Source organism: Triturus cristatus, chromosome 10 (assembly GCF_964204655.1).
Source record: "Triturus cristatus chromosome 10, aTriCri1.1, whole genome shotgun sequence".
Taxonomy (NCBI): domain Eukaryota; kingdom Metazoa; phylum Chordata; class Amphibia; order Caudata; family Salamandridae; genus Triturus; species Triturus cristatus.
Window position 1 is genome coordinate 1095273994 of NC_140593.1, and position 17368 is coordinate 1095291361.

The 17368-nt window shown below is 43.9% G+C and overlaps 1 protein-coding gene across 1 annotated transcript in view; it reads right to left on the reverse strand.

Annotated features, from left to right (window-relative positions):
• Positions 1–1230: 1230 nt before the first annotated feature.
• LOC146796632 (cytochrome P450 2K1-like) overlaps positions 1231–17368 on the reverse strand; it is a 137147-nt gene continuing 121009 nt past the window's right edge. The window contains exons 8-9 of the mRNA XM_085629297.1: positions 4357–4498; positions 1231–2926 (exon numbers count right to left, since the gene is read on the reverse strand). Of these exons, the coding sequence (XP_085485423.1) occupies positions 2730–2926; positions 4357–4498 (339 nt within the window). The 3' untranslated portion in view covers positions 1231–2729. The remainder of the gene's footprint in view (positions 2927–4356; positions 4499–17368) is intronic.

Consider the following 17368-nt stretch of genomic DNA (forward strand, 5'->3'; position numbering starts at 1 on the left):
ATACATCGGGGTTCAAGCGGCTGAAGTTTGGAACAGTATCTCCACGACAATTTCCTCCAAATCAACTGTACTTAGATTCAAGAAAAGACTCCCAGTGCTTAAAGAATATTGGACTTCTTCTGTTTTTTCATGTTTATAGCTCATTTAGACTTCTTCCTCTAGGGAGCACCAAGAGAGTCCAAGAGAGCAAATGGGTGCCTTATAAATAAACTTAAAGTAAATATCTTGCGAAAATAATCACATGTGGTATCAGCAGGATAAAGGTTTGAACAGAAATGCCTCTCTACAAGACATTATTTATTTGAACAAACCAATTTCAGCAGATTAAAATCATGCACCATCTTAAGGTACAAAATATTAAGACATTTCACAAATTTTGCACAACATGAAATTTGTGGATTTTAAGAATTTCAATGTATTTTACCACAGAAAGAACACATGTTCAGAACTGAGAGACCGACCAAAGCAACATTTACATTGTATTGATAAAGATCTGTGCCCCACCAAGGTCAATGTCCAAACATGGTGCAATTTTTAAGAAACACAAAAAACTATGGGCACTAAGACACTGACAACAATATTCACATTTCCAAAAAGACACCACGATGTGCATAATGGAGAAGTGTATGTCAGGTTGTCTGATAGAATAACGTGGATAAAAATATTGTGTGACCAAAATATTGTGGCAGAAATATTGAGGACAAGAATATCGAGAAGGTAAGTGCAATTAGGTATGTATAGATTTACTGTTTTTACTCCACATCTACAGTGGCGTAACAAAACTTGAGTGGCCCCCCCTCCGGACTCAACCAGGAGCTCTATGGCCAGGGTAATGTGCTGAGGAGGCCCCCTGGAGCTCGGGCCCCCCTCACCACTGGGGCTGCGGGGGCCTATGTTACACCACTGCACATATACTCACCATGAAGATATATATATCATCAAGTTACTTATATGTGAAGTTAAGTATGGTAAAACTTTGCCTGCGTCCTAGAAACTTACCTTCACAATATTCTTTTCCTTGATGTCGCTACCAAGAAATTTTGGGCACACGTTATTTATTTTGGATATTTTAGTCAATCACCGTATTTCAAATACTACATTTAACCCAAATGATATTATTGTCAAAATCTTTCTTTTTAACCCCTTAGATCACTGTCTATTCTGCAGTGCCACAGGCAATCAAATCTGGAAGAGAATGAGATTAAAGAAGAAAAATACAAAAAGAGCTATTTACACAAATCCTTTTAATGGTAAAATTCTAAACCACTAGGTGCAAACGTGAAAAAGCATAAATTGTACAAAATCCAAGGGTACAGTTTGCTTCTGGCTGCAAAATTAAACAGCACTAGCTTCTGCCTGTGTGCTGACTTTCATGGCGACCATTGTATTGACAAATTGTGAAATAAAACTGCCAATTTTTGCGTTAAACAAGGCCTTGTTCCCTCTGTAAGTGTACATGCCTTTTTTATGTAATAAAACAGGCCCTTTCTGTAGTTAAGTACCTTTTTGCTTTGAGTGAAAAATTGCAATTATGGTGATATGATGTGTCATTTTAGCAGCAAGGGTTGAAAATGAGGTGGGTTCCAAAGCCTGAGATCAGAGTAGCTCATGCACGGAGTCAATTGATTTCTTTGAAGGTAGAGTACTCTGCATGAATCAGGGCAGCAGGAATACTCCTTGATATCAATGAAATGCACACATTGTTGGGAGCACCATTGGGGATTATCACAAACACACAGCAAGCCATTAATCTACTCAACTAGTAGGAGTAAGTCAACAATAAGTTTTCAAATTTAAACAAATGCTTATGAATTAAATCCTTAGGCTGTTTTTGATGGGGAAAAGTTTAGTTAAATATTCAAGGAAAATAGAGGCAATGACTAGGTTTACCAGGCGCACTCTATCACACTGGTTTTTTGGGAAGTAAATGATATAGTACAGTCACAGTTCATGTATCCTCTGGTGCTTCAGGAGGAGAAGAAGCCATCCATTCCTTCTCAATTGGACAGGTTCCAGAATATGCAAAAAACGATATCTCCAAGCACATAGAAATCCAAGGTGAGGTTGTGGTTTCAGTTGTCTTTTATTCCAACATATTAGATACGCCCCTTCGCCAACACGTGTTTCGCCTAATGCTGTTCCAATCACAGCAGACTTTGTCAGGGCTTTGTATTCAATCTGATTTGACCTGAGTGCAACCTTAGTGAAACCACGACCTCACCTTGGATTTGTGTGTGCTTGGAGAGATCGTTTTTTGGCTCTAGTTAAATAGTTTCTCCAATTTGTAGCTATGAAAAACATTATCATACCCAGTTCCTTTTTATACTATTTGTGGGTATTACAAACAAACATTGGAAAGTAATAATTTGTTTTCATTTATTTTCTTTATAACGAAACCACTTTTTCTTTAAACACATAGGGGTGTATTTACTAGGACTGTTTCCCACTAGAACGTCACATTTTTCGATGTTCTGCTGTCGACAAGCCCTTCGCCTTATTTAGAACGTGAAGTTAAGCCTCATAAGGTGGCTTAATACCGCCTTGTAAATAAGGCCCCTTTTCACACAGCACTTGAATGGGGCAGGCAATTGGTGTTGTGGTGAGCGTTACGCAACACCCATTGCATTTGACGTGCCCCCAATTTACAAAGGCAGCATAAAAATGGGGCAGCGACGAAAATGAGAAAAACTTTTATTCAGTGAGGGTCAGTGTGCTGCGTCCACTATTGGTTACACAATTGGTTCTCGAGGCACAGCACAGACTCTATGAGGCTTAGGGGACAAAGTAAGGCTGACCTCCTCGGTCAGGTCAAGGTCTGCCTCTGTCACTCCAGGTGGTGGGCGGAACGTGAATTTCTGAAGTAAACCTGCAAAGAAGAGAAACAGCTCCATCTTGGCCAGGCTTTCACCCACGCAAGCTCTCCGTCCTGCAAGATTAAACAAATTCAGTTTTTATGCAGTGAGGTACAGTACTGTAGCAAAAGTGATGCTGTTTATGGTGTTGTATTAAGAATGTGAGTATTCATAATAAAAATGAATTTGGGGATGTGCTCCACAACCAGGCTGATCTGCTGTCTTAATTGCAGAGATTGAGCAAGTTTTTAAGTCACAGGTATTTTGCAAATTCCTCTTTCTTATCTTCTGTTCCCCACATTTGACACTGCTACATCAACGTACAATTTAAAAAAAAATATAGGGGAATCCTACATCCCAAAGCACGTAGGCAATAACATCATTAAACATTAAGGGTTTTGCCATGATAAATTGTTGAAGCGTCATTTATATGGAAGTGAAGTCTGTGCAGGAGTAAATTAACTTGAATGAGCTTCATGTGTCCAATTTACAGACATTCTGATCTTGGTTTGCCTCACAAAAGTGACGCAAACTGCACAAAGTGTTGATTCTGGGATACACTTTACAACGCAAAACATGTTTGCTCTGGAAAGTAGCATCAAAGGAATGCAATATCATGAAACTTTGCGTATGATAGGTGGTACGTGGATGATCCCATGCAACTATCCACCAGCTTTGATGGACATTTCTGCATACTAACATTGATAGAAATGGATGTGCACCAAAAATCTATTCCTCCTTGAGGAAGGCATAACATTAGAGAAAAGGTTTATTTTCTTTAATGTTTTCTAACACTGCATGTGTATTGTACTGTACAGCACACATACAAAGGTATAAAGTGTTCTACAATGTCAAAACAGTATTTTCTACTTGTAGGTACTCATCCAGTACAAAAACTATGTTAGGCAGCCCAAAGTGCACCAGCGCAGGAAGAGAGAGAGAAAAATAGCAACATATCTTAGTAGACATGACACTGCTCTATTCTCTCTATTTCACTTAATGCAGTGTGCATGACATTTTTGTGAATTGTGCTCTATTGCCAAGTATGTACTATTTGCAACTGCAAAAAAAAGACTAATAGCTTGCACACTTTGTAGATTCCCTATACCTGTAGCAAAGTAGACAGCTGTCTACACTTCGTTGGCACTAGCACCACTAGTACTTATCTTTGCCATGAGCATGCTATAGGGTACCAAATAACTACGAGTAGGCTTCACTCTAATTTAGGGGTGTGCGGTAGAAAGATACACAAAATCACACTTGTATAGCAAAAAGAAAAGCATGTATACAGCAGGGGAAAAGCAACATTTCTCAAAAGCAGAAATGCTTTTTGATTAAAACAGAATCATCCAATATTAAAAGCACTATGAAAGACCCAAATTGTTTGCAAAAGTACAAACCTGTAGAGCATTGTCACCCTTACTTATGTTTTGTAATTTTTACAAGAAAATGTGCAAAGACAACGAGTAAAAGCTTTGCAGCTTCACACTCATACTGTCCTTACCTATGGAAAATGGCATAAAAGCATCCTTCTTCACAAATCGTCCATTGACATCAAGGAAGTGTTGGGGGTTGAAATCGTAGGGGGTCGCCCACTGGGTCTTGTCTTGGAGCACAGAGATCAGCAAGGGCATCACTTCTGTTCCCTGACAAAATAATATAGCGTTAGTTACCTTAGAAGAATCCACCTGCGGTAAGACTCATGTCCTTCTTGAGGTGCACTGCACGCTCCTCCTTTACTTTCCCTGGAGATATGCATTGCCATCTTTTTCCCGACTGTCTTAGACATGTTTAAACAAGATTCAAACATCAATTTGAAACATCGGGCAAGTTGGTTGCTGACTTTTCTGCCATTTTTGAAGATAGCCATAAGGCTGCATAAAGTTGCAGATTGTATTTCTCACTGGAGCCATTCTCTATTGCAGAGACTAAATCTTTAGCATAACATCTTTGCCTGCCATGTTTGGGTTTACAATTCATTCTAATCCTTGGACAGCAACAGCCATCCAGACAAGAACATTATCCTTACTTTAACCATGGCCTTTGGTGTGCCCTGTGAGGGCCTCAGAAAGGTGGAATTTGATGAGGAAGAACTGCAGGTACTGGAAGAACAGGTCATCATGATGCTGCCTCTGGGCTTGTCTGTTACAGAATTATAGAGTATAGGTGTCAGGTACGGTCAATTGGTTCAATGGAAACAAACCATGGGTGCCTGAGTGTCTGTGTGGGTGGGGTTGGGGGTGTGTGAATCCCTGCATGGATGTGTGAGTGGGTGATTCACTGGGTGCATGCGTTTATGAGTGCATGCATTAGGGACTGTGGATGAGTGAGTGTACGTATTACTGTGTTGGTGAGTGAATGGATGTCTTAGTGGTATATGTGTAAGTAACTACATATGTGAAAGGCAGTATTTGTGAGTGTTGGACTATATAAGTGAGTATATGTGACAGTGACTGATTGTGACAGTGGCTGCATGGATAAGTGTGTGCTTATGTCAGTAATTGTTGAAGACAGTACGTATCTGTATGAATAAGTGATGTGCTGTGTGTATAACTGTATAGGTGAGTAAATGGCAGTGTAATTAATTCTTTGGGAGACAGACTAGGTTTTTGAGTAACTCTTTGGGTGAGTGGCAGTGTGTGAGTGTGTATAGGTGTATGAGTGGATATATCAGTGGCTGTATTGATGAATGACTGCGTGTCTGAGTGACTGTATGGGTTAGTGGGTGGATGTGTGTGTAGACGTATGAATCACTGAGCGGGTATTTACTAACTGCTATTGGTCTGTCTATGGTTTCGATATTGGTAGTCTGTATTTTAGAGTGGGTGTATGAAAGATTTTATTAGGGTGTGAGGAGGTGCATCAGATGTTCACGTGGATGATGTCATCAGTGATGTCATCATCAGTGATGTCATTTGAGATGTCATCAGTGATTTCACTGACCATGTCATGAGTGATGTAATATGTGATGTCATCAGCAGTGCATTGCAGGGGCACGAGTTATAGTTAGCTCTACTAACTATAACGGCCAAATTTCTCTGGTTTTATACGAGTGAAATGTCCAACTAACTATAACGTCCAACTTTTTTCAGTGAATTTCTAAGGTTTTTTAAATGCTAATTTCTAACTATAACGTCCCTGAAACTTATGGTTTTTTCAGTGAATTTCAAAGGTTTTTTTAAATGCTAATTTCTAACTATAACATCCCTGAAACCTATGGTTTTTTCAGTGAATTTTTAAAGTTTTTAAAATGCAAATTTCTGACTATAGCGTCCCTGAAACCTATGGTTTTTTCAGTGAATTTCTATGTTTTTTTAAATGCTAATTTCTAACTATAACGTCCCTGAAACCTATAGTTTTTTCATTGAATTTCTAAGATTTTTTGAATGAATGAATGAATGAAACATTATTTATATTGCGCAGCTATGCCCAATGGGCGTCAAGGCGCCTAATCCAAATAAAGACTGTGAGCGAAAAGAAACAGAGCCTACTGGTAAGCATTGATAAAGAGCCAAGTTTTCAATGACTTCCTAAAGAGGTCAAGGGAGGGCAGTGTTTTGATTTCCAGGGGGAGTGAATTCCACATCAGAGGAGCCAGTATGGAAAAAGCTTTGCTCCCCCATCTAGCCTTCTTGGCTCTGGGAATTACCAGTTGATTAAGCTCACTGGATCGGAGACATCTACTCGGAACGTATCTAGAGAGAAGTGATCCAAGGGCATCAGCCGGGCCTGCAGTTAAAGCCTTATATGTAAGGCAGAGGAGTTTAAAAGTGATCCTTGAGGGGATGGGGAGCCAGTGGAGGTTCTTCCTCGCTAAGATCATCGAGGCCAGCCAGGGCAAAGCGAGAGCAAACCGCGCTGCCGCGTTTTGTATGACCTGCAAACGCTGAAGCAGGCCCTTGTTGGCCCCGGCGTACACTGAGTTGCAGTAATCAAGCCTTGAGCCAACAAGGGCGATCACCACCTGTTTCCGTGCCTGAGGGGACAAGTAGTGTACGATTCTTTTCAAGGTCTTGATGACTCCCCAACAGGTAGCCACCGTTCTGTTGACCTGAAGCTCCATGGAGAGCTGGGTGTCGAAGATGACGCCTAGGTTCCTGGCAGATTGTGTTGGTGTTGGGCAGCTACCTAAAGAAGGAGGCCACCAATCATCTGACCATATGCCCTGGTCCTTGCCAAAGACCAGGACCTCTGTCTTGTCCCCGTTCAACTTTAGGGAGTTGGCAATCATCCACTCTGCAACAAGTTGCATGCAGGCCCTAAAGTTAGAAGCGGTTTCACCCACAGAGTGAGTCAGGGATACCATAATCTGCGTGTCGTCGGCATACGACACTACCTCCATCCCCTGAGATCTTACTAGTCTTGCAAGTGGGGCCACGTAGATGTTGAACAGGGTCGGACTCAATGCCGACCCCTGTGGCACCCCACATTGCAAAGACTTAGCGGGGGAGAGGTATTCACCTAGCATGACACGCTGCTCTCGTTGTTGAAGAAAGGAGCTCAGGAGACTGAGTGCCGGTCCTTCTACCCCTGCCTCCCTTAACCTAGTTGTTAAAGTAAGGGGAGACAGGGTGTCAAATGCTGCTGAAAGATCCAGCAGCACCAGTACGGTGGTTAGACCCAAATCCACTTTTCTGCGGATGTTGTCCATGACTTTCGTCAAAGCAGACTCCGTGCTATGCAGCTTTCTAAAGCCATGTTGGGACCCGTCCAAGAAACCAGAGGTATCGAGGAAGTTTGAAAGATGGAAATTCAAATGGGTCTCCAACATCTTAGCAGGGGCCGGCAGCAGAGAGATGGGTCTAAAGTTCTTCAGTACTCCAGGGTCCAAGGTGGTCTTTTTCAGCAGCGGCTTCACGATGGCTTTCTTCCAAAGTGACGGGAAGATGCCCTGTTCCAATGCTCCATTCATGACTTCCAGCATCGAAGGAAGAATGATCTCTCTGCAGTTCTTCAGTACTTTCAGAGGAACTGGATCGAGTGGAGATGACGATTTAGTTTTGTCCAACAGGCTATTAAGATCCTCTAGCGAAAGGGCAGGGAAATGATCAAGGGAGTGAGAGGATTCTTTAGTCCAAGCTTCCAGATGTTTAATTTGGGAGAAATCCTCGGCATTAAGCGAGTTCCCCTGCGACTTTAGAGCTATGTAGATATCATCTATCTTTTTGTAGAAAAAGTCTGATATATCATAGCATAGCTCCTGGGAAGCTACTACAGGATCGGGGGCCTGGAGAGAGCACAAAGAGTCCACTATTTTGAAAAGCTCTTTGGAGGATGTTAAAGAACAGGTTAAATTGGAAAAATAATCCTGTTTTTCCTTAATGACTCTCTTTTTGTACTCACGTAGTAGGCTCTTATAGCCTTCTCTATCCTTGAGATCCCAGGATTTACGCCACCTACGTTCCTTCTGTCTGCAAGTTTGTCTGAGAAGCCTCAGATCGACGGAAAACCAGGGGGCAGTTGGCTTCTGTCTAGCTGCAGCTTTCAGGGAAGGAGGAGCTAGTTCGTCAGCGGCTCTGGTGATGGCATCAGCAAGTTCTTGGGCCGACTCATCCACCTTCCGCTGAGTTGAAATATGGGCATTGAGAATAAAAGGGGCTACAGCCTCCTTAGTAAAATTTTTGAAGCTCCTTTTGAATTGTTTTTTACCAGAGCCCACAATGGCAACGGGGCAGGGAATGTCTAGAAACAGCGGGACTGCTAAATGGTCAGACCAGGTAATCGGGACCGGTGTCCCAACCCCTAATCTAGGGTCGTTGGAAAAGATCCCGTCAAGGATATGCCCCGCCTTATGAGTCGGGTGGAGAACTCGTTGTACAAAGTCACATGCCTCCAGAGAATTAAGCAGAGAACAGGTCTCTTTCGAAGTAACATCCTCTAGGTGAAAATTAATGTCGCCCAGAATAGTGAGATGGGGTCTACCAAAATAAGGTTCCAAAATTCTAAAAAGTTCTGAGCAAAAATTAGCTCTAGACCCAGGGGGCCTATAAAGTAGTATGCCAGAAAAGGAGCTCACCGGGGTATGCACAATACAAAAGTATAGCGCCTCCAAAGGATCCGTAGAGATCGATAAGGGTTTTATGGTACATGTGAGAGTAGATTTAAAAAGAATGGCTATTCCACCCCCTCTACAGCGTTCTCTGTCTAACTTTAGAAAGGTGTATCCTTCAGGAATGGCCAGAAGCAGATCATGGCCAGAAGACTCAGTAGCCCACGTTTCTGTAACAAAGATCCAGTCAGGGTTCCTTGAACTAACAAAATCGTGAAATTCAATCCCATGTTTGATCAATGAGCGCGCATTGATCAAAAATCCCTGTTTGGATTGGGAGGTATGACTGGCCGGCAAAGAAGAGATTGAATAAATGCGGGCCTGAGTAGGACCGGCAAAAGGAACGTTGCACGAGGGACACAGGTGGGCGCGACACAATACCTCGGGTCTGAGCTGATGATGGCAGCAGAGCGCAGGGGGTCTAAGGGACAAAAGGGTGCCATAAAGGTCCCCCCGGGAGGAAGGCGCGTCAATGCCTGGGGGCCCAGGGTCCAGCCCGTCCTGCAGCGCGTCCTCAGCGCGGACGGGCGCAGACGGGCTTGCCTTTGGCGCGCCTTCGGCGCGCCGCCGGCGTGCCCGCTGAGCCCGCCCGCTGCGCGGACGTGCGGAGCAGATGTTTTTATCCATTGGTGAGTGAGGAGGGTAGGAGGGACGATGGACTGCACCGTCTCCCTTCCCTTCCCAAGATGGCGGCTCCGGTGGGTGGGGGGGAGTGCCCAGCGTCACTCACAGCTGAGCTGCGCTGTCCTGTTTGACTGCTGCCTGGAGGGAAGTAATCTCACCCCAGGTAAGAACAAAGATAAAAACGGGCTATTTAAGATATATACAATTTTTTAAAATGGATCAGTTCCTACAATTCTTAGATGCTGAAGGCAGCGTTCGCAGTGGCAAAAGTATCTGTGCAATTCTTCTCAACTAAAAATAACACAGAAAGATAGCAGCGCAAGCGAGCGCCAAGAGCCCCGGCTTTCCGCCTCAAGGTGAGTGATTAGCACAAAATAACAAGCAAATCGAGGAATGAGCGAGTGCGGGATGAAGGGTACAAGCGCAGTGTGTGTGTGTGGGGGGGGCTGGTGCTGGTTTAAATGCTAATTTCTAACTATAACATAGCAGTCGCGTTTGCAGAGTGGTGGAGAAAGGTGAGCGTGGCCTCCGACCACCTCTTAGCAATCCCACTGTGTGTGATTTACTGGAGGTAACAGGAGGGGTAGTTCGCCCCCAACGTCAACCTTGGGGGCCAACTACCCCTCCTATTACCTCCAGTAAGTCCCACACAGCAGGATTGCTAACTTCTCATGCCAGGCCACGCCCCCTTTCTCCACCACTGTGCAGACACGTCTCCTGGCACATTCTGGGTTGGGGGATTAAGTCCCCTTGAATCCTGAGTGTCCCTGGGGGCCAACTAGCCCACCAAGTACCTCCAGTAAGCGCCACAGAGCTGGATTGCAGAGAGGTGGTCCGAGGCTATGCCCCTTTATACACCACTCTGCAAACGCACCTCCTGGCGCACTGCTGCTCGGGAGATGAAGTCCACTTGTGTCCTGAGGTCCTCAGGACACAAGATGACTTCATCCCACCTCCAGCGAGTGGTGTAAAAAGGGGTGTGGCTTTGGGCCACTTCTCTCCAATCCAAGTCTGTGGCGCACTGGAGGCACCTGGTGGGCTAGTTGGCTTTTTAAAAAAAAAAATTTTTTAGAAGGAGGGCTGTGTGGCCCCCCTTCTTTTAGTATTTTTGGGGCACTGGGGACCCATCACCCAGGGCCTGACCCCTTTTCTTTTTTTTTTAAAAGGAAGGGGCCAGGTGTCCCCCCTCCCAAGGCCAATTTCGTCCCCGGGGACCCCATCTCCCGGGGCATGGCCTCCTTTTTTAAATGTACTTATTGGGAAGGGGGTCACGTGGCCCCCCTTCCCTAGGCCACTATTGGCCCCGGGGACCTCATCCCCTATGGCCGGCTTGCCATTTTTTTAATTAAATGGGAGGGGGGGTCCACTTCTGGCCCTGGGAGCCCCATCCTCCGGGGCCGGCCCTTAGTGTTGGGGACCCTGAGGGGAGCCCCAATGCCCCCACGGTCCAAGCCGGCTCCCCGCCTCCTGCGGGAGGTGGCATTGCTTTTGGGCAAGGGGAGCTGCTGACATGCTGCTCCCCTTGCCCAAATGCAATTCTGTTTTGCTTTTTGGAAGTGAGAGCAGGTTTCCTGCTCTCGCTTCCAAAAAGCAAAGCAGGAGTTTGCTATGCCCTGTCATAGCAAATGGCAATGTCCTGGGGGTGGGCACTCCGGGACATTGCAGGAGCCGGCCCTGGGGGGTGGCAGTCCCCAGGGCCATCAATGGCTCCTGGGTGGGGGATGTGCGGCCCCCCTCCTATCATTTGTAAAGCCCCGGGGAGATGGTGGTGCCCGGGGCCGGGAGTTCATAACAGACCACTGAATTTAAATAAACAGTGGTGGTCCCCGGGGAAGTGTGGGGGGTTGAGCCCCTTCTCACACATTATTTATTTAAGCCCTGGGGAGGTGGCGGTCGCCGGTGATTGGGGGGCCCACATGTCCCCCCACTATATTTAAATAAAACCCTGGGGGGTGGCGGAGCCTGGGCTTGGGGGGGCTGTGAGGCCACCCACCCTATCATAATAAAGCCCCAGGAAGGTGGTGGTCCCTGGGACTGCGGGGGGCAGCGAACCCCCGTGCATAAATTATAAAGCCCCGGGGAGGTTGCCATCCCCAGGGCTGCAGGGGCCACCGCAGGCCCCGGCTACATAAATGAAATTGCCCCTGGGACCTGGCCCACCCGGGGGCTTTCAAAAACAAAGCGCTGGAGCCCGCGTTTCATTTTTTAAAATTTTCAGATGGATTTGCGCACCGGGCGTGACCCCGCCCGAATGTTTTAAAGAAAAATGCTTTTTTTTGGCCTGGGGTCCCTGTGGGACCCCCTGAGCAGGCCTGCGGGGTCAGGGTGTTTTTACCCTGCCCCCTTTTCTTGTTTGCAATGTATCTCTCACCTTTTCACTCGGCTCAGAGGCACAAGGTGGCTGCCAACACTTCCTGGTTTAATGTGTTGGCAGCCTATCATAAATTCAAACAAACAGTGGTCCTCAAAATGGTTTAAGGAATAAAGGGAATAAATATAGTACAGAATCGAAACTATATTAAGAATGTCCAGCCGGACATCCAGTTTAATTCTTCAATGAAAAAGCAACCAATAATCAACAGCAAAACATATGTGGGACACAGTCCTGTATCCGTTGGGAGAAAAAGACATATACAAAACAAACAGACATTACAGGCAAGGCAAAAGGAGCTTAATTACAAAATCCAGTGTTTAAGCTTTTTCCATACAGACAATGCACTTTTTTACATAATAGATTAATGTGCACGCTGTATAGATTGGGGTCGACGACGTTTCGATCCTATTACAGAGATACAAGGATCATCATCAGGACGAAAGAATGTACATGCCTGGTATTGAAAGGAATTGCCGTAGAGAATAGATCCGGAAAGAGACGTGGTCAATTGCCGGAATAAAAACTCGCGTCTTGTAGTACAATAGGGGTCTGGTGGTCTGCTAGTAGGTGCGGGTGTAACCGCAACGGTAGCTGTTAGAGTACGAAAACGGGCAATGCGAGTATCTTGCTCCGATCCGGGAACTGGGAATATGGTCCGAGCATCCAGAGTTAGCAGGCAATTTCGATAGAATTGCAAGGATGAGTGATCCATGGGTATGCACGTGATCAAGTGGCGTCCTCAGTTAACGATGAACGATAACTGAGGACGCCACTTGATCACGTGCATACTCTAACAGCTACCGTTGCGGTTACACCCGCACCTACTAGCAGACCACCAGACCCCTATTGTACTACAAGACGCGAGTTTTTATTCCGGCAATTGACCACGTCTCTTTCCCGATCTATTCTCTACGGCAATTCCTTTCAATACCAGGCATGTACATTCTTTCGTCCTGATGATGATCCTTGTATCTCTGTAATAGCATCAAAACGTCGTCGACCCCAATCTATACAGCGTGCACATTAATCTATTATGTAAAAAAGTGCATTGTCTGTATGGAAAAAGCTTAAACACTGGATTTTGTAATTAAGCTCCTTTTGCCTTGCCTGTAATGTCTGTTTGTTTTGTATATGTCTTTTTCTCCCAACGGATACAGGACTGTGTCCCACATATGTTTTGCTGTTGATTATTGGTTGCTTTTTCATTGAAGAATTAAACTGGATGTCCGGCTGGACATTCTTAATATAGTTTCGATTCTGTACTATATTTATTCCCTTTATTCCTTAAACCATTTTGAGGACCACTGTTTGTTTGAAATTAACAATTACCCAAGGTCCTCAACTACCTATTGGGTCCCCTTGTTTTGTTAAAATATGGCAGCCTATCATAGGCAAGCTCGTGCTCGGGAGGGCTCAGCCAATCAGATCTCACTATTCTCAAATATCGATATCTGTAAATCTTTAAATATCTCAAAGACTACTGAACGGAAGCGCGCTTTCTGGACCAAGAGATATCTCTATGCCAAATTTGGTGTAATTCCGTTCAGCAGTTCAGGCTGTAGACGTGTCCAAAGTTTCCAATGGAAATTAACATGGAGAAAACCCGTTTTGGGACCCCCCTTTTTTCTTGGCCCCCCTTGACAAATCACCCCGAAACTTTCAAGAGAGGAGCTGACCTGAGTGAACAATTAGTTTTGAAATTTTGTGAAGATTCGTCAAACGACGCCAAAGTTATTGGCAAATCAAAAAATGCTTTTCCTATGGAAACTACCGTCAGTAGGTAATATATATATATACATACATACACACACACACACACATATTTATATATATATTTTTTCACACAAAAAACAAAGGTTACAGTGACCCGATAGCTAGGTTCAGATTTTACACACAGAAAACCATAGATATTCAGCAGTAAATGTTGCATTAACATTAATAATGATGTTATAGAAGATGTCATGAGTGAGTAATATGTGGGGTTATTAGCAGTGAAGGACTAGGGTGTGAGTTATAGTTACTTTAGGGCCCAATTTATAGTTACTTGAGATAACTTTAACTATAATTGCTGAATTTATATGGTTTTGTGTGTGTAAAATGTCCCTGTAAGCTTTGGTGCTTTGTAGTGAATTTCTAAGCTTTTTTCAATTTTATTTCCTAACTATAACATCCCTGTCCACTTTGGTTTTTTCATGAATTTCTAGTTTTTTTTAATTGTATGTAGAAAACAAAGTCTGGGGTTTGCTACCTTAAAACTACCATAACATGTACTTCCAATACAAGTGTCTGAGAGTATGATGTTTAACCTTATGTAAATGGAAATGTTTTGGAAGTTCTATCCCTCCCGCTTGTCACTGTCAAGAATTTCAATATTCACCTATTACACCCTTACATGTCGACTGTTTATAGAGGATAATATAACATGTATTTGTAAAGTGCATGTTCACCTTTTAGAACATCCTAGTGCTGAATAACGATATTTATTGTCACCGTCCTGAATGGTACTCATTTGATTAACCGAGGAAGGATGAAATACTGAGGAGACCGAACCAGATTTGAAACCTTGAGATCAGAACACGAGTTTCTGGAGTGTGCCTGGCTGCATGAGGGAATTGTGACTGGACACTCAATTAACTCTTTTTTCCTACAGCCGACATTCTTAAACACAGTGCTGCAACTTCATGACTCTAAGAGTGTAGTGAAGCCTGGAAAGTGTAAATATTTAAATACTTTTGAGTTGATGATCGGCAGCATGAGTATGATGGTGGACCTCAAGTTAGTTTAAAAATGATCACTGAGTGGCGCTGATGAGATCTGTGTTGAGGGTGTGGCTAGACTTCTGACACATCTGCCCTGGCCTCCTAAATGAGTTCATTCTCAGGCTGAAAAGGGTTAAACATTAGGCTGCTGGGTGTCAAGTAGTTCCCCACTTTCCAGTAGGAACTGCAAGTTTGTTGGGCAACATAAACATAGGGATGGTGCCAGACTAATTTGGTTCCCCCCCCCCCACAGGATATGTCTTCTAAGTGACCAGCTAGCCCACAGTGCCACCATATGCACCCCTAAACCTAGACAGGTAGCAAACGGTTTTGGCAAACTTAAGACTATGATAACCGTGAGCTCTCCCAGGGATTGTGGTAACAGAGCTAGAACCCTTTCGCTCAGTCACTCGTGCTGTCTTTCTCTTAGAGAAATAAACAAGGAATACACAGTGGCGAGTTTCCAATATTTATTAAACCAAAGTGATTCTTGTATAGAATATGTGTGCTGCGATGATCAATAGACAGAAGCAGATTGAAGTGATTAGCAATATCAGGACAGTGAACAGAATGAAAGTTCCTACCATCTTGCTAAGACAGTGTATATAATCAGGCATATGAAACAATATATATAAAACGTACTCCTACTATGCATTTCTTAACCTTGGTGCCTAAGGTGTAGGCATGTGTTATGCCAGGAATTCCCCATTGAATGATCAAACCCCATTACCTATAGGGAAATAATGTAGGTCTGAGTCGTGGTCACAATTTGGACATCCCTCGTTGAGGGATCAGCTAACAGCTGGGCTGAGGTTTCAGGTGTGTAGCAATCTCCCAAATGACAGCAAGTGCTCCTCTGCCCAAACCCAGAAATGCTTGTTCATGTATAACAAAAAGCATCCTTACTCTGGGACAAGATTCTAGTCAGGCTGCCATTGTTTATGTACTATGGATAGCTGTGTTGACGCATGGATGAAAACAATCACATTTGCACAATGTAAGTGCAGACTTTGTATGTGATGTTCAAGGTATCATGATAGTGTTCTTGCAAAGTTGAGTTTGTAAGCAATTATAGTTTCATGGAAACAAATCCGCACTGTCATGGTTACAAATGTATGGCAAGAGTCATTGTGTGAGAGTGAAGTAAACTTAGTAGAAACCTGTGTGTATGTAAAATGGCTGTGTTTGCCTTTAGGCCTAACCAGGACAGATGACATGGGTTGTGCTTGAACCCAAGAAGGTGTGAAACACAAAGAAAGCACTGGAATTGCATCAGTGGTTCTCTGTAGATCATGTGACAATCATTTCTTTGCTACGTGCAAATAGCATATTTTCCAATGTACCTACAAAATGAGCACACATTTGGCACAATTATTTACCAAGCAAACCCGAGTCACATCAAGCTGCGAGGTAGACCGCTGTGAGCCCAGAGCTCCAGACTGTTCAGTGCTCTGACACCGTGCATCACAGCAGAGCCCATCTGCTTGTATTTTTAGGAAATATTTAAAACAGAAAGGCACAAAACCATTGCCACTGTCACCAAAGCCTGGTGCAGAAAAAACAATCTCCCAAAATTCAACACATTAGTTTTGGAGGACTATGCTGCCCACCTTTCCAAACACATTAATAAAGTCACACATAAACCATACCTTTTTAAGCACCTACAAAGCCAATATGTCTGGTGCTGGCCACCGACCTTTTGGCTTAGTCAAATCTTGCTTTGTTTTGCATTGGTTTTTGCAAAACTTTACTATTGGGAATGTTGCTGGGCGTGGCTAAAAGCAAAACATTTTTGGTCTCAAAAAACAAATGTTGCCATAGTCGCCACTGGCAGTGAAGGCAACTACTTTGGGTTTGGATGTGCTCCTTGTGAAAGAGCAGGATGCTGTTGTTCACAGTGAAGTTAACCAAAGGCTTAAGTGGGCTGACCCACTGCCTTTTGCTGTATGATATAGTGGGCAGAAGAAAAATTTGAATGACACAATAATAGACCAGTGGATGAAAAGGTCTGACTGAAAGCCCCTGCACGTAAATATAGTATGTATATAATTTTAGTAAAATGAAAAGGGCTTGGCTAGTGCCAGACCTACAAATTAAGCAAGAATAACATCATGCCTATGTCCTCACTGGTGCAATCCATGACTCCGCCCTCTCCATCATTAAGATCCTTCTATGGCAGAAACTCTCTGACCACAAGAACAATTTCGGAAAGACAACTAAGGGACCTCTGGGTGTGCTTTCTATATGACATCACTGCCACAACCCTTGTCAACTGCCTAGCTGACATAAACTTCATATATTCATGCACTGGGCAGCCAATTTAGCAGAGGGTCCCCTTTGTAGAAATCGCAATGACTCATAAAGATTAGGAAATCACTGACACAAAATATGGAACTCTCTACCACCGGAGACTCAGCTGATCCCATCACCAGGGTTTTCAAAAGGGAGATGAAAAGGATTTTATTTAAAAGGTTCCTCCTGAGCTGAATTGACCTTGAGTCAGCAATGTAACCACACTACAATGCTTGGTTCTCTACACCACAAGCATGCAATATCATCGCAGGTGAACCATGATTAGACAATGAGGACAATGAACCTAGAAGTGCTGATGTAACGTGTGGGGGGGCAGACAAAGTTATCTTTCATATTGATAAGATGCTCCTGATGTTTTTGTAAGATGTATGTAACAGAAACTGCCTTTAATCTGCAC